This window comes from Coffea arabica, chromosome 1e, assembly GCF_036785885.1.
Source record: "Coffea arabica cultivar ET-39 chromosome 1e, Coffea Arabica ET-39 HiFi, whole genome shotgun sequence".
NCBI lineage: Eukaryota > Viridiplantae > Streptophyta > Magnoliopsida > Gentianales > Rubiaceae > Coffea > Coffea arabica.
The window spans coordinates 49,519,731-49,544,188 of NC_092311.1; the positions used below are offsets into that span (position 1 = coordinate 49,519,731).

General features: G+C 36.4%; 2 protein-coding genes across 5 annotated transcripts; one reads left to right on the forward strand and one right to left on the reverse strand.

Moving 5' to 3' along the window:
• Positions 1 to 2,059: 2,059 nt before the first annotated feature.
• On the forward strand, positions 2,060 to 15,740 carry LOC113711035 (ABC transporter G family member 31). Of its 4 annotated transcripts, XM_027234172.2 has the most exons (24): positions 2,060 to 2,669; positions 3,060 to 3,180; positions 3,297 to 3,385; positions 3,949 to 4,033; positions 4,985 to 5,147; positions 5,827 to 5,903; positions 5,997 to 6,141; positions 7,327 to 7,628; positions 7,702 to 7,983; positions 9,792 to 10,108; positions 10,197 to 10,357; positions 10,440 to 10,543; positions 10,643 to 10,799; positions 10,919 to 10,981; positions 11,055 to 11,185; positions 11,267 to 11,599; positions 11,696 to 11,986; positions 12,057 to 12,140; positions 12,332 to 12,465; positions 12,564 to 12,791; positions 13,286 to 13,457; positions 13,664 to 13,751; positions 14,665 to 14,831; positions 14,935 to 15,740. In XM_027234172.2, exons 1-24 carry the CDS (start codon positions 2,335 to 2,337, stop codon positions 15,199 to 15,201), a joined length of 4,296 nt encoding a protein of 1,431 aa, XP_027089973.2. In that variant the 5' UTR covers positions 2,060 to 2,334; the 3' UTR covers positions 15,202 to 15,740. The 4 variants fall into 4 exon arrangements, with proteins under 4 accessions (XP_027089973.2, XP_071916946.1, XP_071916940.1 ...); XM_072060845.1 differs by lacking the exons at positions 2,060 to 2,669; positions 3,060 to 3,180; positions 3,297 to 3,385 and adding an exon at positions 3,622 to 3,694; XM_072060839.1 differs by lacking the exons at positions 2,060 to 2,669; positions 3,060 to 3,180; positions 3,297 to 3,385 and adding an exon at positions 3,679 to 3,813.
• A 2,181-nt stretch (positions 15,741 to 17,921) lies between these two features.
• Positions 17,922 to 19,161, reverse strand: LOC113695875 ((S)-8-oxocitronellyl enol synthase CYC2-like). Its single transcript, XM_027215056.2, has one exon. The coding sequence runs from the start codon at positions 19,159 to 19,161 to the stop codon at positions 17,995 to 17,997; it is 1,167 nt and encodes a 388-aa protein (XP_027070857.2). The 3' UTR covers positions 17,922 to 17,994.
• Between the last annotated feature and the right edge of the window lie 5,297 nt (positions 19,162 to 24,458).

A 24,458-nucleotide genomic window follows, 5' to 3' on the forward strand; every position in this document is an offset into this window, starting at 1 on the left:
TGATTCTCTATGACACAATTGCCTCTTAAAATGTTAGATAAAAATCACCCGACGGACAAACTACAACTCCTTTATATATATATATAGGATATTGCAAATAAATTTATTTTAAATCGAGAGAGTCCAAATATAAAAAGAAAAATAGTATTGAGAATAAAAACTTGCAAAATCTCATCTTATACTTCCAGATTATGCCTTAATGGTTTGACACTACAAAGGACAAGGAAACCACATTTAGTGCATATAACTTTTGGCTATTATTCTATAAAAAAAAACTTTTTGGCTAGGAATGGCCACGGTCAGGGGATCCTTATCCCAACCTCCGCCCCATTGCCCAAATATTTCTCTTTGCTCTCGACCTCGCCCCTTGTTACCCCGTTCCCCTCTTCCCAAACTACTTCCCCTCCAAGTGCTTGCGGGAGAAAAATGTATATAATTTTTTTTTGGAAAAAGGATAATTAATAATTTAGTATAAATGTATTAATATAACTAATCAATAATTTGTATTAGTATAAATATATAATTATTAGTATAATTAATAATATTAATTATATTACATATACATAATTTGATACTCATAACTAATAATATAATTATTGCAACTAATAGTATTAAATATGTTATGTATTTAATATATATATATATATATATATATATATATATATATATATATATATTAGGGAGTGGGTGTATATTTCCCGTCCCCTGACCTATTTCTTAACGGGGGAGTAAATGACCCCTTACCTCATTAACCCGCCGTGGGCACCTGCTCAATTACCATCCCTAATTTTGACTTTTTCGATTATGAAGTGAATATATCTTGAAATTGTGTTTAAGTTTAAATTATTTATTTATTGAAGAAGTTCACACCAAAACCTAAGTAGGAGGAAAGCTCGGAGTTGATTCCAGTGGGTAACATAATGGATGTAATTTTAGGAGGGCGAAACTTGGTTAGACCCGGTTTTCAAATAGTTAATGACTCAAATTGTACCACACCACTTAGTGAGATAATGTGGATCACTGAATCTTTAAAAATCGAGCCTACTCAAGTATGAGCCATTTTTGTATTTGTAAAAGGTCCTTGATTGTCTCCTTGGATGTTTTATAGGTGTCATGGCATGACCTCCTTCGTCATGATAACCCGGAAGAACTCTTATCCCTTTTTATCTTTCATCTGTAGTTACTTACCATAGCTATGTATGGAGATAAGTTTTAGCATCCGAATAGGTTAAACACAAGAAAAATCATTTAAAATGTCCTCATATTCATCAAATGAATTTTTTATTTGATGAAATGTAAGGAACATTTTGAACGATTTTTTTTAAAGTTATAATCCTTCGATGGACTTGTGAGCTCCGTAGTTGTGGTTCAATTGTCAAAACCTCCCATTTATTCTTTTCCTCTCGTAAGGTTTGAACTCTCCATTTTAACTCAGAAAAAAAAAACTCTAAAAGGACACGTGTTAGATATTTGCTTCTACTTCATCAACTTATACTTATAAAACCAGCTGGGGTAGAGATAGCAGGAATTTTATACATGTAAATTACAAATATCATATATGTTAATTTGTTGAAATTTTTTACATATAAATTACAAATATTATGTTAATCTAATGAAGTTTTTACGGAATTTAAAATTTTATCAAACACAAAATGTTGTTGGTGTATAATTTGATTACTTCAAAACTAGCTGAACCAAAGCTTTGTCTGACAAGAGTCCTAGTAAGAGTTGGGTAGCTAATGTATGGACGGTAGGACTCGATTTAGAGACACGGCATCGTCTAAGAAAAAAAAAAAAAAAAAGGTTAATCAGCCCGTGATCTAAACTCCCACCCAAGGACAAATTGCAATTAAGAACCCACCGGTAAAATAAAAATTACTGCTTCTGATGACTAACTGATGGCAGCTACAGCGTAGGGCTCAAGCAACGCACCCGCGGCAATTTCCCTAGTTTTAAGATTTTTTAACCTCTTCAAAACTTCAATTTAAGCCGGTCACCCCGCCCATGACCTCATACAACGCGAGTATTCGTGAGACAGAAACCCGTGACATTTAGTCCCGATCTCTTCTCCAAACAAACTAAGCTGCTATCCCACCTGAGACCAAATATCATTCGCATTTCGATAACTTCTGATCATTAATTCTCCCCGCCTTTAGTTCTTTCTTTCTTTCTTTTTTCCTTTTTGTTTTTATTTTCATATTCACATGTAAAAAAGACCAAAAAAAAAGGGAAAAGAAGAAGAACGACGGTTGGATAAAATGCTGGAAGAAATAAATTAATGATCAAAGATTGTATGAGTAAATTTTGAGAGAGATATCTTGAGATCTTTGGGAAATGGCGGCGGCGGACGGGAGCGAATACTTCGACGTAATAGTAGAAGCACAAGGTGATGGTTTCTCGAGGCCGTCGAACGCGGAGTTTGTGGAGCAGGATGAAGAGGAGCTCGTGTGGGCGGCGCTTGAGAGGTTGCCGACGCACAAGCGCTCCAACTTCGCCCTGTTGAGGCGTACGCCCTCCGAAACTACTGATTCCGCTGAGCCGAGGAGTGAGACCGTCGACGTTAGGAAACTCGATCGCCTCAATCGCGAACTCGTGGTCAAACGCGCCTTGGCTACCTCCGACCAGGATAACTATAAACTCCTCGCCGCCGTTAAAGAACGCCTCGATAGGTTCTACATCTTCCCCCACACCCACACACACGTACCAAAATCTGCATGCACACGTGGCCTCTATCTTCATAATAGAAAATTGACCTTCTCTCAATTCTGTCATGTGTGATATTTTTGGTTAAATTACAGTTCATTATGTATCCGAGTGTGCATTAACTCAGTTGCGAAACTGTTGGTTGGGGAGTTGAGCTTTTTACTATTTGAGCCATGCATAGATGATTTCAGATTAGGTGAAAAGAAGAGGCATAGAAAGTTATTTATTTGTCTTCTTTCCCTACGGTGGATTTCTTTCTAAATCATCGCTTAAGAGATTTATTACGTCTATCAGTGTTTGAAATTCACGATATTTTATACTGTGACTTAATTATTACTTATTTACCTTATTGATAGAGTGGGAATTGAGATACCAAAAGTTGAGGTTCGCTTCCAGGACCTTAACATCACAGCAAACGTGCAAGTAGGGTCTAGAGCGTTGCCAACTTTGGTGAATTTCAGTCGTGATATCGTCGAGGTTAGTCAGTGGTTATTTAATTTCTTCAATCTACCATTTCTTGTAACTTCTGATGGTAAATACTGAGTTGAGGTTTAGTTTTGTATATTAACCTGAATTACATTGATTAATTGCAGCAAGTTTTAACCAAGCTGAAGATTTTTCGGCCGAAGAGATATTGTCTTACCATTTTGAATAATCTCAATGGTGTTGTAAAGCCTGGGAGGTACAAAAACTCTCTCTCACCTTTCCCTTGCTACTTTTTTTTCCATTTTTTTTTGTTAGGCACCCCTTGCTACATGTTTAATACTTATTGTTACAGAAATCTAAGAGCAATGTGAAATCTGTTAGAAATTTGAGTAACTGTATAGTACATAGAGGGTTTAAGGCGTGAATTACACCAAATAACCTTGCATGTCTTAGACTGGAGTTACGCGTTTGTCTTTATCAGGAACATACGTATCCATCTTGAATCAAGAAATACGACCTCCAATGTAGACTAGAATGTACTAGCATGCAATTGGTTTGACACCCGGTAATCTTACAATTATTTGCAACTTAAGCAAACTAAGATCTACTCGGAGGAAAGGGGCTATAGTTGATTTCTTCAAGCAAATTGATGACTCAGGCTAAAAGCATTAGGGCAATTAAAAAGTAAAGTTAAAAACAATGAACTTCGCTAAAAAAAAATCACCTTCAGTGAGATTCTATCCGCTACTACAACTGAAATTCATGATAGGAATTAAAGCAACTGTAAGTTTAATTATTTCTCTATCTGGCTTTTTCTAGGATGACATTGCTTTTGGGACCTCCAGGTTCTGGAAAGTCCACACTACTACGAGCTCTTGCAGGAAAAATTGATGAGGGATTGAAGGTTAGTTTACCGTATATTGATTCCAACCTCTCTTGTTGGACTAGTAATACATGTTCCCAGATTGTTGAATAGATTGATTTATTTGTAGGCAGAACTGAGAAATCCTATCAATTCGTAGTTATCTTTTGCCAACTGCTAGTACAAATCTGGGATCCTTGATTAAGAGCTATAAAAGAAGGGTTGTACAGAATTTTATTCCAAATTTAATTTTCCTTTTGTCATACTTAAAGCCACTTGTTGAAAGCGGGGATATAAAATAACTCTAATATTGTGAGATGGAACAGGACATGTCCTGATATCAAGATGCAAGAATTAATTGTTCAAGTCAGATAAACTTTCTAAAGTAGTGTTGATTGAATAAGAATACAAATATCTGGCTGCTCATGTTTCTCAAGCCATCAGATTTACATGACCTTCAAAGACATAAAGTGGGAGGAACAAATGATAATTTAGCTGGTGTTTTCTTTCCTAATGCATTTGTGGGAGATGGGAAAAAAGAAGGTCAATTACTCCGAAGATATTTGCATCAAAACTTAGCCCTCGTTTCTGGATTTTGTTGACCTCCACTTAGACTTGTTATTAGATCATTGTAGCTTGCTTTTACCCAACATGAAAAATATGTCTTTGACAAAGAATAAAGTCTTTTTCACTTGCATATGACTGTATTCTATCATGTGGAGAATACATCTGTTTTTGGCTTTGGTGCTAAGAATTTTTTTTGTTGTGGTCTTTGAAGTTTGCAAATGTCTTATTTAGAAGATCTTCTCATATGGAGTGTTTACAAATCAAGTAGGCACTTTTGAAATATAAAGTAGTCAATATTTTGACTCAGTTTCTCCATTTTAGCACATTTATGATTGAAGACTTGATTATATCATCTTTATCTTTAGAGGATGTTTGAATTTCACCTTTGATGTTTTTCTCATCAATAACAAAACAATTTGGTACCAGAAAAGTGGGAACATATCATATAATGGTCAAAAGCTTGAGGAATTTTGCATTCAAAGGACTTCGGCTTACATTAGTCAGACAGATAATCACATTGCCGAGTTGACTGTGAGGGAAACATTGGATTTTGCAGCTAGATGCCAAGGTGCAAGTGAAGGTTTTGCAGGTTTGTCCTTATGGTTTCACCACATTCAGTTGCTAGCTTATTCAATACACCAGAATTAATGTTGATATCATTTGATTGTGCATTTCTATATTAAGATTCTTGGCTCATTTATATTCATAAAATTGGGGACACCATTAAAATGAAAATATCATAGGTGGAACTTGGTTGAAGTGTAACTATGCCTACTTTTACATCAGGGTATTCGGTTGTCATGCTTAGATAGAACTTGTTTCTCATTTTTGCAGTTTGCCCTCCATCCTTGTTTTTTGTTGTCAGTTTGTTGTTTGTTCTTATTCAATCTGAGTCCAAGCCATTTCCTGATATTTGTGTCATTCTCATTGTACCAGTAAAATGGTTAGGCAAATCATGTCAAGGTTGTGGGGTTTTCACTCTAAGCTAAGGTTGCCATAGGTTAGATCCCACTGACTAACTTGCCCTGTTGGTGAGGATTTAGTTGGGCTGTAAACATTTTTTACCTTTCTTCCATTTTCATAGTTTATGATTCAGCAGTCATGGAAGGACAGATATAGTATCCAAGGACATATCATTTGAATCCCTTGGCTTAAAGGGCTTCAAGAGCTTTAGTTGTCCAATTTGGGGATTTTTTGTCAGAGTATTTGATTGCTATTGAAGGACAGCAAAGTTGTTATTTATTTGCATTTTTAATCTGGAACTGCAGAATATATGAAAGATCTTACTCGTCTAGAGAAGGAGAGGAATATACGTCCTATTCCTGAGATTGACGCATTTATGAAGGTGGCTTTTGTATCTTGTTCAGTTATCTTATTAGAGTAATTTGCCATTTGCAATATTTCCATATGATGATTGGGCAACAATGTTTTATTTCAGGCATCATCTGTTGGTGGTACTAAGCACAGTGTATCCACCGAATACTACCTGAAAATTCTTGGTCTTGATGCTTGTTCAGATACTCTGGTTGGTAATGAAATGCTTAGGGGCATTTCAGGTGGTCAAAGAAAGAGAGTCACTACAGGTCTATTGCTGCCTCTGTGGTATCACCTTAAAATCTGCCAGTATGGTTGAAATACATGGTTTTCTTTCTATCTTAGTCTCTTAAAAACTTGGCTCCTCAAGTGCCCCAGTGATTGGGGCCTTATATCTCTATATTTTCACAGTTTTCATGAGTTATATGCTTTATTCTTATGCATTCTTGAAGATTTTCATGATCAATTTCTCCTTCATACTTGATGCAAATGACTCCACATGCTTGTTCTTGGAATTTGCTTGAGTTCAGAGAGATTGGTTTTATTCAAACTAATTTCAATCCCCAAAAAAAATATAATTGCACTTTGTGCTCCAAATTTTTATGAAGTGGTTAAATGATACTTCTCATGATTCCTGGTTTAGAGCATGATTATTAGCAAGTGGCTTATTAAGATGGTTTTGTTTCTTGATGTGTGTCTAGTGTATCCTTTTGAGACAAAACCACATCTGTTAAGCATCAGAAACCTTAATAGTGCAACCTTTGGGAATACATCTGATTGTGCAAACGATATCAAGGCATTCTACTTCTTGTTGTATCAGTATTGTTTCTTGTCAACAAATTTGCTGACACTGTCTTGAATATCCTATTTTTCTTAAGCCACATTTTTGTAAACTTTTGTTCCTACTAGTATCTCTATCCACATGCATTCTTTTGAACAAATGGTGATTGATGTTTACTTGCGCTCTAATAGTCCAAGATCAATTTTCTTGTGTACTTGTTTATGATCTGTTTACAATCTGCTTCAAACAAATCTATTTTGTTGTTTGAGTCCCTGTGCATTAGTTCTATGGTGAGATTCTCCACAGAAAGCTCAATAGAGTAAGGAAATAAAGAAGAGAATTAGTTCCCTTTTTCAATTGCTAACGCTTTTGGTGACAGTGGAAAGGAATAGCTGGATGGCCCATTTCTGCAACAAAATAAAGTTAAAAGAAGTTGTAGATCACTAAATTCGTTTGTAACTTACTCAAATTTAACGAAGTTTTTTAGGGAAAGATGAAGGTGGAGGAATTAGAAAGGCAAGTTAACAGGGGAAAAGAAAAACAAGTTTGAGTTAGCTATGGTTTTGATGTGAGGAACCTTGCACCTTTTGGGTTTTGTAGTTTCCTTTAAATACTAATCTCTCTCTCTCTCTCTCTCTCTACCCTTTCTTTTTTTTCCATTTTTTTTGTATAGGAGAAATGGTGGTTGGCCCCAGGAAAACATTATTCATGGATGAAATATCCACTGGACTCGATAGCTCCACAACCTACCAAATTGTCAAATGCTTGAGGAATTTTGTTCATTTAATGGAAGGAACAATTTTAATGGCTTTACTTCAGCCTGCACCTGAGACTTTTGATCTATTTGATGATCTGATTGTAATATCCGAAGGATATATTGTGTATCAAGGCCCTCGGGCAGATGTTGTGGATTTCTTTGAGTCTCTAGGCTTTCGACTCCCACCTCGTAAGGGTGTAGCGGACTTTCTTCAAGAGGTACATTATATTTTGATTTTCTTTGCTTCTTTATTGATGTTCATTAGGCACTCACTCTGTTTTCTATTTATAGGTGACCTCGCGAAAGGATCAGGCTCAATACTGGGCTGATAGGTCAAAACCTTATGTATTCATTCCTGTTCCAAAAATTGTTGAGGCTTTTCAAAATTCCAGATATGGTCAGGATTTGGCAGCTAATATTTCAGCTTCATATGATAAATCCAATGCTCACCCTTCAGCTTTGTCTAAATCCAAGTATGCTGTGTCCATATGGGAGCTCTTTAAAGCATGTTTTGCTAGGGAATTACTTCTAATTAGCAGACATCGTTTTCTCTACATCTTTAGGACATGCCAGGTATGCTTTGTGTCCTGTAAGACAAATACCATACTTCTGTTTCTTTGATATCCGATATTTAGCCTGTATGGCGTAACTTGTAATCCTTAAGGCAATATCACAGCATTGGACCCAAGGCTGCTAGGGTTAGGAATGAGTATGGGTTAAGAATATAAGATGTATCCTTTCCCATACAATATGTCTTTGCAAGTGTCAAACTTGAATTTAGAATATCAAAATAAGTTGATATGAGTTAACATATCATATGAAGGATTTTTGTCGATCATTGTGGGTTCATGATACTGAAGTGTCGACTGCTGTCTTCGAATTGATCTTATTGGTTAAATTTCACTTCATTTTTTGTTAGGCGGTCCAGATAATTCAATCCTTTTTAACAACATCGTTTTTCTGAGAAATTGCTGGTCTTACGGTTTTTCTGTCCATAAACTGGGTAATGTTGCCAATACAATACTATAAAATTAGGAAGTTATCAATCAGTAAACTGAGATATGTATTTATCTGCCGGTAAGTGTTTAAACATGAATATTTTCATTGTAGGCAGGCACTTTCACAGTATTGGAATTTGATTAAACTATTTACCTCTGACAGAAACTTGACTACTTGTCATTTTGGGTTCCTGTTGTTTGCAATTTCCAAAACAATTTGAACTCTCAAACTTGAAAAGACTGTCAAGGAAATAACCTTGCTTTTGGTTGATTGTTTTTTGTCTCATCAAGTATATTGTGCATTGTGCTAATTTTCCATGTATTTTCTTCCCTCTTACCCTTGTGTGTTGTAAGTTTTACTTTTTAAAAACTTGCTCTGATATTTTTTTGGTATTAAATTATGCATATGTAGACCTTTTATACTAATTCTCAATGAGTGAACATGGCACATTTTATGCACTTTTGACTGGCTACTACTTTCATGTGCATGTGAATCTTGCTTAATTGCTAAGAGACAGTTAGTTGGAGAGTTTATGATATTAAGAACTCTTCTTATCTGGCTTTCACATTTGATTCAAAAGTCTATGTTTTTGAGTGATAGTACACATTAACATATCATTTCTTTTATTGGTAAAGATGCACAGATATTTTTATTCTCTGTATTTTTAAGAAAATGAAAACTGGGGGTTTGTAAAAAAACTTTTATTGTATAAAAAGAGGTTAACAGTCTAGTTAATCAAGTAAAATTAGGTTGACAGTCTGATGTAATCTATCGTAGGAATGAATCTTTTGTTATTGTTCCTGATTCTTTGATAAATTCAACTCATCCTTCCTACACTTGAATTATGAAAAGGCGTATAAAATGATGAAAAATAAGGAAGGTATTTGCATCATTAAGTCATAAAAAGAGTTAAAAAATGAAAATGATTTTGGATGAGAGTAATCTTAGAACACCACTAAGCATTTGGCCCCTATACATTGATCAATTTTTAACAATCTTTAAGCTAATTAGGAAACATTTGTTGGATACTCACCCCAACAATTTCTTTCTGAAAAAGTTTCTTGCTCTATTCGTAATTTGTGTAATCATAATTGGGAAAGATGCCATGGGATCATGGTCCAGATCCAAAATGGTAAAAGATACCATGACTGTTTAGGCCCTTTGTCCATCATTGAGGCCATTGAATACTTTTCTTTGTCCATCTTTGAGGCCATTGATTATTTTTCTTTGTCCATCTTTGTGGCTGTTGAATACCTTTTAGAATGACGATTGCCTAGACGTAATACATCTTTCTGGTATTTAAGCGGCATTACGATTCTTTAATCTGCCTACAAGTCTGTTTCTGTCATTCTGGAATTGTAAATGATGTCTTCATGCCACAGGTTGCATTTGTAGGATTTGTCACGTGTACAATGTTCCTGCGAACACGACTGCATCCAACAGATTTGACAAATGGAAATCTCTATCTGGCTTGTTTATTTTTTGGCCTAGTGCATATGATGTTCAACGGGCTCTCAGAGCTTCCTATTATGATTTTTCGACTTCCAGTATTTTACAAGCAGAGAGATAATTTCTTCCATCCTGCATGGGCCTGGTCCGTCTCTAGTTGGATTACACGTGTACCCTACTCTGTTATTGAAGCTGCAGTGTGGTCTTGTGTTGTATACTACAGTGTTGGATTTGCACCCAGTCCTGGGAGGTATCCCCCATCACTTTTCCAGCCTTTTATATGTGCAGTTGCATTTACTTAACAAGCTTCTAATCTGTCCAATTGGGAAATCTCTCAGATTTTTCCGGTATATGCTTCTACTATTTTCTATGCATCAAATGGCTCTGGCTCTCTTCCGAATGATTGCATCTGTTTCACGAGATATAACTATCTCCAGTACATTTGGATCAGCAGCACTACTAGTTATATTCTTGCTGGGAGGATTTATTATGCCGAAGGGTACACTTTTCAGATGATTCTGTGAAGTAGATGCCTCTCTTATTTATTTTTCTCTTACCTTATATACTTCATATTCTTTCAGAAATGATTAAGCCATGGTGGGTCTGGGCCTTTTGGGTGTCTCCATTGTCCTATGGGCAGCGTGCAATTTCTGTTAATGAATTTACTGCAACAAGATGGATGGAGGTTTGGTTTTTCTCTTCATTATATATGTGATAGAAAATAATTCACAAACCTTTTTTGCATGCATATTATGACCTCTTTGCCAAAATTTTCATTTGGCAGAAAACAACTTCTGGAAATATTTCCCTAGGGTACAGCATTCTCCAATCACACAGTCTACCCAGTGCTGGTTACTGGTATTGGCTAGGTTTTGGGGTCTTATTAGTTTACACTCTGCTTCTCAATATTGCAGGGACAATGGCCTTGACTTTTCTTAATCGTAAGTTATTAGACAGATGATCAACATTACTCTACATTATAATTTTGAAAAGTATGAGAATAAATTATGAACTATATAATCAGATTGTTCAGTTTTTCACAGCTTCTTTTATCGTACAGCTATCAGGAAATCTCAAGCAACCATTCCACCAGAGGTCACGCAGGAAAACAGAGTTGAGAATGGTATAGGATTTATCCTTTATTCTTTTTGCCACTAATTTTTGTATGTCTTTTCACACCTATCATCATCTGGCAGGAAGCGTAGCAAATTCTGAATCAGATACCATTCCTTCTAGGCTTGGGCGTAGAAAGAAGGGAATGATTCTCCCATTTCAACCTTTAATAATGAGTTTCCACAATGTCAACTATTTTGTTGACATGCCAAAGGTAACAGCATGAAGTGATTTTGCTTCCCTCTGGCTTTTATATTATAGTACACAGCTGAAGAAGTTCTACTTTGTCTTCAAGGAAATGAGTTCACAAGGTATCACAGAAAAGAGGTTGCAATTGCTGTCAAATGTTAGCGGACTATTTTCACCAGGAGTGCTTACAGCATTAGTTGGGTCAAGTGGTGCGGGTAAGACCACATTGATGGATGTCCTTGCTGGAAGGAAGACTGGTGGGTACATTGAAGGTGACATCAGGATATCTGGTCATCCAAAAGAACAGAAGACTTTTGCAAGGATTGCAGGATATGTCGAACAAAATGACATACATTCTCCACAAGTGACAGTTTTTGAGTCGCTCTGGTTTTCTTCATTTCTACGACTGCCAAAGGAAGTAGACAAAAAACAAAGAAAGGTCTTTTCTCTGACAAAACTCAGGAGTTTTAATATTTTCGTTCTGATTCCTCTGTTTCCTTCTAACTCACAAAGGTTTCACTGCTGTACTCTTTAGGAATTTGTTGAAGAAGTGATGGAACTAGTCGAGCTAGACTCTCTAAGGCATGCTCTGGTAGGGTTGCCAGGCAGTACTGGCTTGTCGACAGAACAAAGAAAACGTTTAACAATTGCAGTGGAGCTTGTTGCAAATCCTTCAATTATATTTATGGATGAACCTACCTCGGGGCTTGATGCACGAGCAGCTGCCATTGTGATGCAAACTGTGCGTAACACTGTTGACACAGGAAGAACAGTAGTCTGTACCATCCATCAGCCGAGTATTGAAATTTTTGAAGCATTTGACGAGGTTTGTCTAATTGAACTTTGTTATGGCCACAAAATTGTTCTGCGTTATGTCATTCTCTTGAAATTTGCAGTTACTTCTGATGAAACGAGGGGGACGAGTAATATATGGGGGAAAGCTAGGAGAGAAGTCTCAAATTATGATTGATTACTTTCAGGTGAATTACAATAATGCTTGTACCTATTTTGCAATCCAACTTGGCATTTTTCATTCGCGAGTGTGGAGGGAAGAAACTTGTCTCTAGATTGTTTACGTGCATACTCTGTACTATGCATAAACTCCTATCCGTTGCATGAAATTCTCTTTCAAGCTCTAATTGATCTTTTTGGCCCTTTACTGTTTATACAGAGCATCCCTAGTATTCCCCCAATTCCTAGTAGTTATAACCCTGCGACTTGGATGCTTGAAATAAGTACACCTGCTGCTGAAGAAAGGATCGGTGAAGACTTTGCAGTCATATATAGAAATTCCAATCAATATAGGTGATCCAAACTGGTTTTGCTTGATTGCCAGAAACATTGCTGGCTATCACGCTATGACTTTTTGTCCCTTCTAACATCTGTATCTTATTCTCCTGCAGGGAAGTGGAAGCTTCCATTCAGCGGGCAAGTGTTCCACCTGTTGGCTCACAACCGTTGAAGTTTGCATCCACATTTGCTCAAGATGCATTCTCTCAGTTTAGAACATGCTTCTGGAAGCAAAATCTAGTCTACTGGAGGACCCCATCATACAATGCTGTGAGGCTGTTTTTTACTACAATGAGTGCTATTATAATTGGCACTATATTTTGGGACATCGGCACAAAAAGGTGATGATACTTCTTGTACTATTCATGCAAAAACCTCAGTACCATTTTCTTTTTATGTTCTTTGATATGGTCTTCTTTTCTGGATTTAAAGAATTTCTCATTTTTCAATGACCTTTTTTTTATTTCTAGTAATTCAGTATGATGCTCAAGTCATATATCAATATAAGCTACTAATTTGAGAAAATCAAGTGGGTTGATCTATCAATCTTGTCAAGTATATTATATGCTATGGCTATACATATGTTGCTCATTATGCAATTTCTGGGGTGAACTGTCTTTGACTCGTTTCTGGAACTTTTTGTAAATTTGGGGCTGTAACTAAGACAAACGCTAGTCCTCTGCTGATTGAAAGTATAATGCATGTCTCTTTGGTCGATGGTGATACTTTTTCACTTTAAGTATGTCAGCCTGGGATATTGGTCAAAACTAATTTGTCTAACCGTTTGCAGAGTTATAACCTAAGTTTAGATGTTGAGATTCGAATGATTTTGCAGGGACTCCATACAAAACTTATTTGTTGTAATGGGAGCTCTATATGCTTCTGCCATGTTCCTTGGGGTTAATAACTCATCTTCTGTACAACCAATTGTTTCAATTGAGAGGACAGTATTCTATAGAGAGCGAGCTGCAGGAATGTATGGCCCATATCCTTATGCCGCAGCACAGGTACTGTGTTCTAAACAAAGTTCAGTTAAGGTTGTATGAAAAAAGATGAATAAAAGGTGTAAGAATGAGATGCTTATCAAGGGGCTATGAATAAAAGGTTGTCAGTATTCTGATGTCACCTCATTGCTAGGGAAGCTCGACTTTTTTACTCCTATTGCATTTGCGGAATTCAGTACTCAGTTTCAACTTTTTCTTTGCTTATTCAGGGTCTTGTGGAGATCCCATATGTTGCAGTGCAGGCATTGATATACTGTGTTATTACGTACTTCATGATCAACTTTGAAAGGACATTAGGTATACACAGTCCTCTTTTTCTTCTACTTATATGGGTTGATCCCATCACGAGTCGTGCTTGAAATAGGGCACAAAAGCTTGTTTTTGAGTGGTTTAAATACATCGTTACCTTCTATGACCCGAAACTGAACCTAATTAAACTTTTTTTTGTTAGGATACTCGGGTCTTTCCAGTTTCACATGCTTAAAGAAATTGACCTATGAACATAAGACGATCACGGACATAAGGATTGACCACTTACGTGTGACTTTTTATTTCAGAAAATTATTGCCTTACATATCCTATTTTTTGTTGTCTCTTTGGGCTTTGGCATAATGGTGAAAGAGCAGAATTCAACATCCGAAATAACCATTTAGTTCAACATAATGCTCAATGATACCTTTCACCGTTAGTGACGGAAGTTGTTTTTTTTTTTTAAAAAAATTGTAAGGAACTATTCTAAGGGTAGAGGGATTATCAATAGTGTTTGGTCAGAATCCTTTTTTTGACTTTGCGCCACTCATTTTACAATACTATTAATTATTACTCCATTATTGAGGAATAATTCCTTCATATTTATAGAGATAAGGGGACTAATTACATTCCCTATGCTGTAGCTCTCTCTCTCTCGTTAACCACATTTCTGTACCAACCAAAAAAAAAAAAGCATGCGCTTTTGAACTTGAAGTAGTCTTGCCTCAATGTGGCTGTCTTTTGTTGATCAAGTGTCAGAAGGTTGTCATAAGTTCGTTCATTTTAATTTCCCCGCACTTCTTTTCAAGCTGTTGTAACATATTGATCATTTGTCCTCCTTTGCAAGTATTGACGCCTCCAAAGTAAACGTTGGGGTCACATTAGATCATCTGATTGCTTATTAGAAAAGGAAATTGGAGATGCAATGAGGCTGATTTATGTACCTTGTTTCTTCTTGCAGGCAAATTTTTCCTCTATCTGGTGTTCAATTTTCTCACGTTCATGTACTTTACCTTCTATGGCATGATGGCTGTGGGTCTAACACCCAATCAGCACTTGGCTGCTGTTATCTCTTCAGCATTCTACTCATTGTGGAATCTCCTCTCCGGCTTTTTAGTACCTAAACCGGTAAGTGTAGCATTAATGTGACCAAGCCGCAAGCACACCATTAAAACATTATACTAACTCGATCGTACCGTACTGATATTTTTTGTCCAATAAATATGTATAGAGCATCCCTGGATGGTGGATATGGTTCTATTATATCTGCCCAATTGCGTGGACATTGCGGGGCATCATCACCTCCCAACTTGGAGACGTGGAAACCAAAATTGTAGGGCCTGGATTTGAGGGCTCTGTAAAAGAGTATATTGAGGTTACTTTTGGCTATGGCCCAGGGATGACTGGAGTTTCAGTTGCTGTACTTCTTGGCTTCAGTGTTCTATTTTTTGGCATCTTTGCAATCTCTGTCAAAGTCCTCAATTTCCAGAAAAGATGAAGGAAGTTGCTGATATTAGAATTGTTGTGACAGTAATGCATTCATTGGAAGTCAGGAAGACATTTGCGTCAATGGCGTTGCTGAGTTGCTGAACTGTGTGGAGCTGGAAAGCAGCATCATGACAAAGCCTACAGATTTCTTGATAAAACAAATTTACTACGCTACATGCTTGATGGATACAAGGAAAGTACAGCAGCAACCTTTCCCTTTGGCCATGTATTTTGCGTCCGCTGACAGATTGTGCAAGGTCCTCCTCAGCTTTGTTGTGCTGGTGATTGTTTTTTTCGACATAAACAGGAGGAAGACACTTGACACGCACACATACCCAAGAAAAAGGGGATGAAGAAAAGAGCAAGACATTAATTTGGAAAGGCAGCTAGATAAACAATTTTCTTTTATTCTTGGGTAAAATACCAAAAACTCCTTGTGGTTTGCTAAATATTCATTTTAACTCTCTCTGATTTGAAAACCTACATTATAACTTCATGTGGTTTCAACTAAATTGAAAATTGAATGGAAAGCATTTAATCTAACGGTTATATGCGAAATGTCAATATTGCCCCTATATAAATGAATTTCCTATGATTTGTCAAATATTCAATTTAATTTCCTCTAATTTGAAAAATTACACTATAACTTCCTACGGTTTTGACTAAAGTGAAAATTGAATGAAAGCATCTTACATATAATAGGGGCAATATTGATATGATGCTATCTACCCAATTTTTAATTTAGTTAAAATTACATGGAGTTATAGTGTGTGTTTCTAAATCAAATGGAGCTAAATTAAACATTTGTCAAACCACAGGTAGTTTTTTAGTATTTTACCCTTTATTCTTTATAATTAGTATGATCATTGATGTACTAGTTGAACCTAGAGAAAAGTATCATGTTCAGGAAAATTTTTTTTTTTTTTTACCACAGAGCGACTATATTTTAACCTTTTGTAAATACTAAATAATGACAAAATTGTGGAAATGTTAATCAACCAATGCGCAACGCATCGGAGTTATTCACTATGAAGGTACTCTCTATGTACCTTTTTTTAAAAAAAAAAAATTCTTTTGTCCAACCGTCGGCGTGAAGAGTGGTTGAAGCTGTTCGGATTGTTAGAATGTATCAGGCTATTTATTCTTGGCTTCTGCTTGAGAATTTTGAAGCTGTAAAAAGGCTACCAGGCACCATCCAATACGATTCAGATCAGAGGCAAATACGCTCACATTTTCACCCGCAAGATTGTCTGAATTTCAACCCTTAAGAAACGAGGTTACATATGACAACTAATGGCACCCAAATAAGAGAGAGAGAGAGAGAGAGAGAACGTATAATTGATTTTTTGAAATTTAAATACGTATTTACAATACTCAATATGAAGACCTGATAAAAATCATATCCGTTGAATTAATATTTAAGTGTTTACAATGCTCAACAATATGTAGATCTAATAAAAAATCATACCCCTTGAATCAATACCTACACATTGCAAATAAAATCAATCTAGAACCACAATATCATAGGAAAACTAACAATTTGTTATTTTTGAAATATCTTTTTGACACATTTCTCAATTATGTTTCATCTCACATATATTACATTGTCACTGTGTAACTTTTCATATAAAGAACTCTCAGAAACTCCAATCCGAACATGCAAATTTCAAAGTCTCACTTGGAAAATTTAAACATTAATTAGTTTCATTATATTTAGAATATGGCCTTACGTTTTGTTTTATTTGTGTACTGGCAAGTTGGAACTTTTACTCTTGAGTACCTGTGCAGAATAAGGCTGCCATAAAAATTGTTGAGATACTTCTTTTTTTTTTTTTTTTTTTTTGGTCAACACAGGGTGTTCGGGTCAATCCTTACGAGGCCCGACTAATCCCCTGCGATCCGGGGAGGAGGCCTCACTCGACATCGAGCACGTTAACAGTGGGACTCGAACCCTTGGACAAGTCAGGAAAGTCGACATATCCTAAAAAAGGGGAACGGACCGCTCGAGCTACTCCGTGGGGACAGAAAACCAGCCACGTAAAGTGGCAAGTTTGTGGGAGGCAGGGGTTGAACCCCTGACCTCCAGCATCACTAAAGAGGGTGATGATCACTGGACCAAATGACCAACGGTAAGAATTCGTAAGCAATTAGGGAACTTCGATTGGTTCTCATTTCACTAGTAAAGAAAGTCAATGGATACATTCTGATTTTACTCGTTCAAATATGCCATTACCTCAAGTTGCGTTACTTGTCATCTTTTTTTTGAAATGTAATGGAGAAATTCTGCTTTCGATTATACAAAAGCAAAATTCACATTTGACTAAAAAGAAGCGCTTCCGCGGCTATAAATAGCCTACAATTGGCATTTGTTTGGACTTCGAAGAATAGCTGTGTTCCTCCACTTGAAACAGGAACTGGAGGTTTTCCCGAGGAGAGGGCTAAAAACTGGTCATAGTTGACTATTCTTTTTTTTTTTTGTTGTGAGAGACCAGATCAGTAAATCAAGGAGGCATTATTAATTAAGAGAGCCTGCAGACATCAACAATAATTTTTAACAAGTTCGATTTAATCCTGTCTATTCTTTTTACACTACAAAAAAAGACAGGAACAGCATAGAGCAAATCAACAGAATATTCTACCCACCGCAAAAAAAAAAAAAGAAAAAAAATGGGGGGGGGGGGGGGGGGGGAACATTTTCCCATATACTTGTACTCTACAACAGCCACTTAGTGGTCAAGCACCTCTCACTTAAAATTCATTTTGGCAATCTTTATTAAGAAGTAAAAAGGCCCTCTTCTTCTGGTCATGGAATTAGCTTCTCTTGCCTCATGACGTCAATCCAGTAGAGTATTGAATCCAAAGCTTGGAACCTCACCGTGAAGCCAAGTCCATCAACTTTGTATCGGGTTCCTAACATTTTTCTTGGGAATCGAAACAAAACGTCCAGGAATCCCCAATTTGCCAACTCCTCCATCTCCGTTTGGACTAGACCTTCTTGCACTACTATTTCTTTCCAAAGTCCTCCCTTTTGAGCCATAGCCGAAGAAAACATGAAATCTTGATCGAACATGGCATCAGAGCCTGCTAATGATTCCATGGACAACCCAAATTTCGTACCTATAGCTGGCCATATCTCCTTCCACGTGAAACCTGATCCATTGATCGCATTGAATGCTTGGCCACGAGGGGATTGTACTGCTTCATTGGTGGCTGCCCAGACGTGCTGTTCAGCCACGAGCCTAGCATCCGAGGCATCAATGGACATTTCTTCCCAACACTCCCTTGTCCCCCCAAACAAAAATGGGAGGTTTAATTTCTTACAAATGGTACCATAAACGCACAAACTACCAACTAAATTGTACAAGGATCTATGAGAACACCCCATGATGAAACCCGGCCGATGAATCGACCATGGAATCTTTCCTCCAAGTCTCTCCTGGAGCAAGTCCTCTAGGACATAGTAAAAGTTATGTCCGGTGCCCACCCTAGGACATTGCTCGTCAAAGTAACTAACTTCTTTAGCATTAGGCTGTTCTTGCAATGAAATGTAATGCTTAGTCCCCGTCTGGAGAGAAACGTGCTTCAATGCCTTCGCTCTTGGGAGGATAGCGTTCAAGGCATTGGACATCATAGCCTCGTTTTCCTCGCAACACTCGGGGCTATCTATGGGGAATTGGCTTGCCCAGGTGACCCAAAAGATGTGTGTTACATCATCTAATGGAGAAAGCTTTTGCCGAGTTTCTGAAGGGTTCAGGAGGTCACATGAAACGAAATGGTAATTTGGATTGTGGAGGGTTTCTTTAATCTGGGGTGCTCGAGCTATGCCGTATACCTTCCATTGGCGCTTGCTGGATGAAGAAAGAAGCCTCCTCGCAAGCTCTTTCCCCACAAGCCCCGTGACTCCGAAGATAACCGCTACACATTTAACAGGGACGCCTACTATTTTGTTGTTGGAGTCATTGATAGCCATGCTTCATGTAACCGGGAGGGCCTTTGGCTTCACTACACACTAGTACACTCTATAATGATCTGATCCACATTATATATAGGGTATTTGGCATTAATGCTGGTTCCTTACCCTTAACCACCACTTAAGAGGGTTCTGCACCTAATTCAAATCCCTCGTTAATCGCTCCTTACTTGCAGGAAGGGTTTCATTCTAGAAAGATTTCAAGTTTCAACCTCACCCCTTACGTGTACATGCATAATAATTTAGTCACTCATTTGCCTATCAGCTGGCTGGGCTGGGGGTTAATGTTCTTGAATACTAGTCGCTTCAGAAATGAATTAAGTAAAGGACAAAAGTTGTCATTGCGGCGAGAAAGCCTTGTTGAATGGCTCTCGGGGAGGCAGATGGTGACACCAGCCGTTACCTTGTTGGCATTACAGTTACAACCATTATTAAAGCTTGTGCAGCATAGTGTTCGTTATTTTTATCCTCTTCTTTTTAAAAAAAAAAAAAAAAATAGCTAAACACAGGGCATCAAGATAGGGACAGACTGACAATAATGTTGACAATAGATTTGTTTAACTTCCAATCCATATATAGCATCACATAACTAGTAGAATTGGCTTTGTTTAATAATACATGGGAAAAGTAGGCCGATTGGCTTTGTTAATCGACTTATGTGGCAGTGGATGTGTTGTTGGCACAACAATTTAGACGCCATATTTTGTGATGCACCATAATTGTTTGAAAGCATGAGTTAAATAATCTTCACCTGAATCATGCGAATTGCCATATCATGCACCCGCACATGTAAACACGTACGTTAGTTGTTGATGGCATCCAGTCAGTGCTTGTTCATTTAGGTCACCATAACCATAAAAACTCCAGTTAATCTTTCTTAAGTTCAAAGGTTGGAGGATTTTAATTTAAGTACCGACTTCCAAATTCCAATTTTTTTCCCCCTGGTTGAACAAAGTAATTTGATATGGTCGGCTATGTATGATGATCTAAACTAATTAATGAGGATCTTTAACATACTTCTAGGACTAGCCAATTGAGTTTCTTTAACATTTCTCAAGTGAAGACCGCAATTAGTCATCATGCCTGCGCTTCTATTAGACTAGAATTATTCTGACAGTGCGTCCTCTAGCTAATAGAAGTAGCGAGGCGATATGCCCACTTTCTTACAAGTTAGTCATGGGATCATGATAATCCGAATATCCTGCGTTGCCCTATTGCTTCTCCAGGTTGACGTGCCCACATAATTAACCATGCAGTTTTTCACATTGGTTTGCGTTGTGGTCATTGTCTCGTAGTTATATATAGTATCACTTGCATGTACAATATTAATTTGAAATGTGGTCATAATTAAATTTACACAACTTGAAGGAAACTTGTACGAGTAGTACAGCAAAATTAAGGATGCACGTTTGCAGCTTGTTGCAAATGTACAGGATTTTCATGGATCTTACCAGCTGAAAATCTTTTTACGTCTTTTTGTTCGACTTCTAAACATGATTGTTCAACCAACAAGGGCTAGACATGATAAAACCCACAGCAGAGGGAATATTGGAAAGAAAAAGAAAAGGAGTAATCCCAAATTGGGTGCAATATTTAATTTCAAAAGATTGATTTTGATACCAGACTAACAAGTTCTCGGTCTATTGGTAGATGATCAGGTGTATAGCAGACGAAAAATGGTTGCACATTTTGGAAGAATCCGTACAATGAATGAAGATTTTATTGCATGTGTATATTGCCCGTTCGGTACTGAAAGAACTTCCAACATCAATTACTTAAATTGGACCATGGGCCTATGCTCGCAGATGGACCAAATCCGTTTATAGTTTTTTTTTTTTTTTTTGTAATCCGGAACATGCTTCGATCCGAACCCTTAGGACCCGAGCCGGCATACCAAATCGGAGGGAAGCCGATAGCCCCATACAACTTTCCCGGGCGAGTCAGGATGTGCAGCGCAACGGACACGAATCGAACCCCGGTCAGTGGGGAAGCCAGCAACTCAAGACCGACCCCTCAATCGCTGCGCCATGTGCCCTGGGGGCAATCTGTTTATAGTTTTGATACCCAAATTTTGACACATGAGTGATTTTAATCCCCAAATTTTGGACAAAAACAAATCTAATAGTCATTTTTTTAACTATTGAACACATTTAGTACCCTTAACGGATTTTTTCCAAATTATTATCCAAAAAAGTTACGTGATAATCATATGTCTGACAACTATTATATAAAAAAATGCCAAAATATGTAAAATATTCTTCTGGCACTAAGTGTCATGTAAAATTTCCTTTGGACATTAAGTACTAAATTTCAGGACTAATAATTTTATCAAGAAAAATATCTTTCTGACACTAAGTACTAAATTTAAGAACTAATAATTTTGTCAAAAAGATATTTTACATTTTATGGCAATTTTTTATTAATAGTTATTAGACATGTGACTATCACGTGACTCTTTCAAACAGTTATTTGGGAAAAAACCGTCAAAACTACTAAATGTGTTCAAAAGTTAAAAGTTTGGGTACCAAATTTGTTTTTGTCCAAAGTTTGAGAATTAAAACTGTTCATCTATCAAAGTTTGGATACCAAAACTACATTTTTCTCATCTGTTTGCATGGTCTTATGTTTTTAATCCTTGCCAATAAAAACAATCACCAAATTCTTTCTCATTACAATTGTAATTGAGGAATGAGGAAAACCATATGTGAATCTTGAGTATTTGCAACCATACGTAAAAACAATCACATACTCTATAATGTTTTACTTGTCTGTCACGGAAAATGCTTCCATGCTCAGCGTACAAAGCCCTTTCTCCACGAATCACATCTCAAGGAACTTCAAGCCCTTTTTCTTTTTTTAATCATTTGGAAATCATTTGACACCTTTTGCAACAAGCATTCAGCCAGTTATAATTTTGGAATTCATGGACTAGGCATCACAAAATTTCATGGATACGACATGGCAAATTGATCTAATTAATGTCCAATCTAAACTCACAGTCCACTTGTCCTAGTTGCAAGTAGAGGTGTCAAAATGGGTGATTTGAGCGGATTTGGGTTGAATAAAATGGATAATGGATATAATTGAGTCAATCTATTTATATCCATTTAATTAGATGAGTATAAATGGGTAAGTCAAAAAATGAATTGGATAACCCAATTACCCATTTATAACCCATTTATTTTAACTTTTTTGTAAATTCATTTTTGCAAACTAAGTTATCAATTTATACCATCCTTTGCACCCATCATTAGTTTTAAATATTTACTTATAATGTTCAATAAACCTAATTATCAAATTTTTTCCCATCTGTACTCTATGTCGCAAAATTACATACTATTTAATAATTAAACAATAAGAATATAAAATTTTGAACTAAGTACTATAAAAGTTAACATAAAAATTTAATCCAAAAATTTTGAATCTCTAGCATTTTTTCGTGTATAAATTTAAAATTTTATTTTGAAAAAGTAAGAAATGAGGCTAAAACTTGTCATAAATTGGTAATGCTGAAAAATGAGTAAGTTAACAAATTAAGAGAAAATAAAATGATAAGATAAAACTAACAAATAATAATAATAATGAAACAAAAGTATTTAACATCATGACTATACCTGGCAATTGGACGGGTTGGGCGGGGTTGTATTGGGTTTTCATTTAAATGGGTTACACCCAACCCGTCCAACTTTAGTTGGGTTAATTTTGGGTTGGGTCATATTGGATTATCTCAAACCCATGACCCAAATATAATCCAATATATGAATTAATAGATTTTGAAACATAAACTTTCACAAATACATTTTTATATATAAAAAAATTTCGCACATATAAACATATTTTTACATAAATAAACATATTTTCACACACTAAAACACTCACAAATACAAATACACACCCACTTCTTAAGTTCTTTTGAAATACGTTATTTTTACACATATAAATGCACTAAAATACACACTATTACTTGGATGAACTCATTATTTTTTATACAAGTAAGGATTTTCAAATTGGGTATAGCTTTGGTCCAAAACTAAGAGACCGAAACAACAATTTTTTGTCCAAGTTGGATACAACAACAATTTGCAGGGATTTTTAGCTGATCATATCTGGCTTCAATATAGTCTAGGATGCATATTAGGATGTCACCATGATGACTAAAGCAGTACGCCTGAAAGAATGTAAACAAAAAAAAAAATCTAATTTCTAATATGATATGATATAATGTCTGCAATTATTACTTTGCTACAATTCACAAATTGCAAATGCTACTTTGCTAATATGTATATATTATAGAAAAGTTCAAGCCATGGAATAGGAAGCAACTATAGATAAGACTTGGACAAGTCTGCCGAATACAACTTTGGCCAGGGGATGTTTTGCTTGATCCAACATTTGGCTTCATTACATAGTCGCTAGTCTTTTCTTGTTTCTTGATTTTAATTTGTTAATTTATTTTTTTAACTTAAGTTGGGTAATGGATGTCCAACATAAATGGTAATGGGTGTCCAACATAAATACCCAAACCGCTCAAAATATATGTGGATTTTTATTACCAAACCCAAAATTGACCCAATACCCAACTTACCCAACCCGACCTCTCAAATTAATGGTGGATTGGGTGGGTTGTTGGATTTTGAGCAAAATTGTCAGGTCTAATCATGACAAAATGAAAATTTTGAAAAAAAAAAAGATGGGAGAAGAGAGGAGGTTTGGGGAAAGACAATTCTAAATGGGTTAATTGGGTTTGCTAGGTTATCCTGGGTAACCCATTTATATCCATATGCAATAATTTAAGATACTCATATCCATCTATTCACGGGCATATATAAATAAATTTAGTTAAATAGGTTTGTTTGGCAGCTATAGTTGCAAGCTAGATCCAGTTTTATCTATGAGGGATCAAGTCACAAGCAGACAAATATATGCTCCGTTATGGTGGATGGAAAAGTAGTTCTTCGTCAATGTTAAAGTACTATGTGACCAGCTCATAGAGACAATACCCAGGAAAGATGCCTTGGGCTGCCTCGAGTACAAAATATTATCAAATTTAATTTGTTCCTGACACGTCGAAAGTTCTTACTTCCCCAGGTCTTATTACAGAAATTGTTGTATTCTTCATCTGCGCGCTACCGATCGATGCCTCTTATATCCCATGTTCTTTGAGCTGATGACTCTTTTTTTTAAAAAAAAAAAAAAAAAACTCTTAAAACTCCCATTGCCGACTTCTTTTTCTCATTTCAGCCCTCCTTTTGAAACGACTATAAATCTTTCTTGCCACATTAATCCTCGCGCACAAA

Bases quoted from the DNA above. Each gene is read 5' to 3' on its own strand.
- LOC113711035 (XM_027234172.2), top strand. From the start codon at position 2,335: ATGGCGGCGGCGGACGGGAGCGAATACTTCGACGTAATAGTAGAAGCA. The intron at 10,982-11,054 runs GTATAGGATTTA...ATCATCTGGCAG, and splicing joins GGAAAACAGAGTTGAGAATG to GAAGCGTAGCAAATTCTGAA. The intron at 13,458-13,663 runs GTACTGTGTTCT...TTGCTTATTCAG, and splicing joins ATCCTTATGCCGCAGCACAG to GGTCTTGTGGAGATCCCATA.
- LOC113695875 (XM_027215056.2), bottom strand. From the start codon at position 19,161: ATGGCTATCAATGACTCCAACAACAAAATAGTAGGCGTCCCTGTTAAA.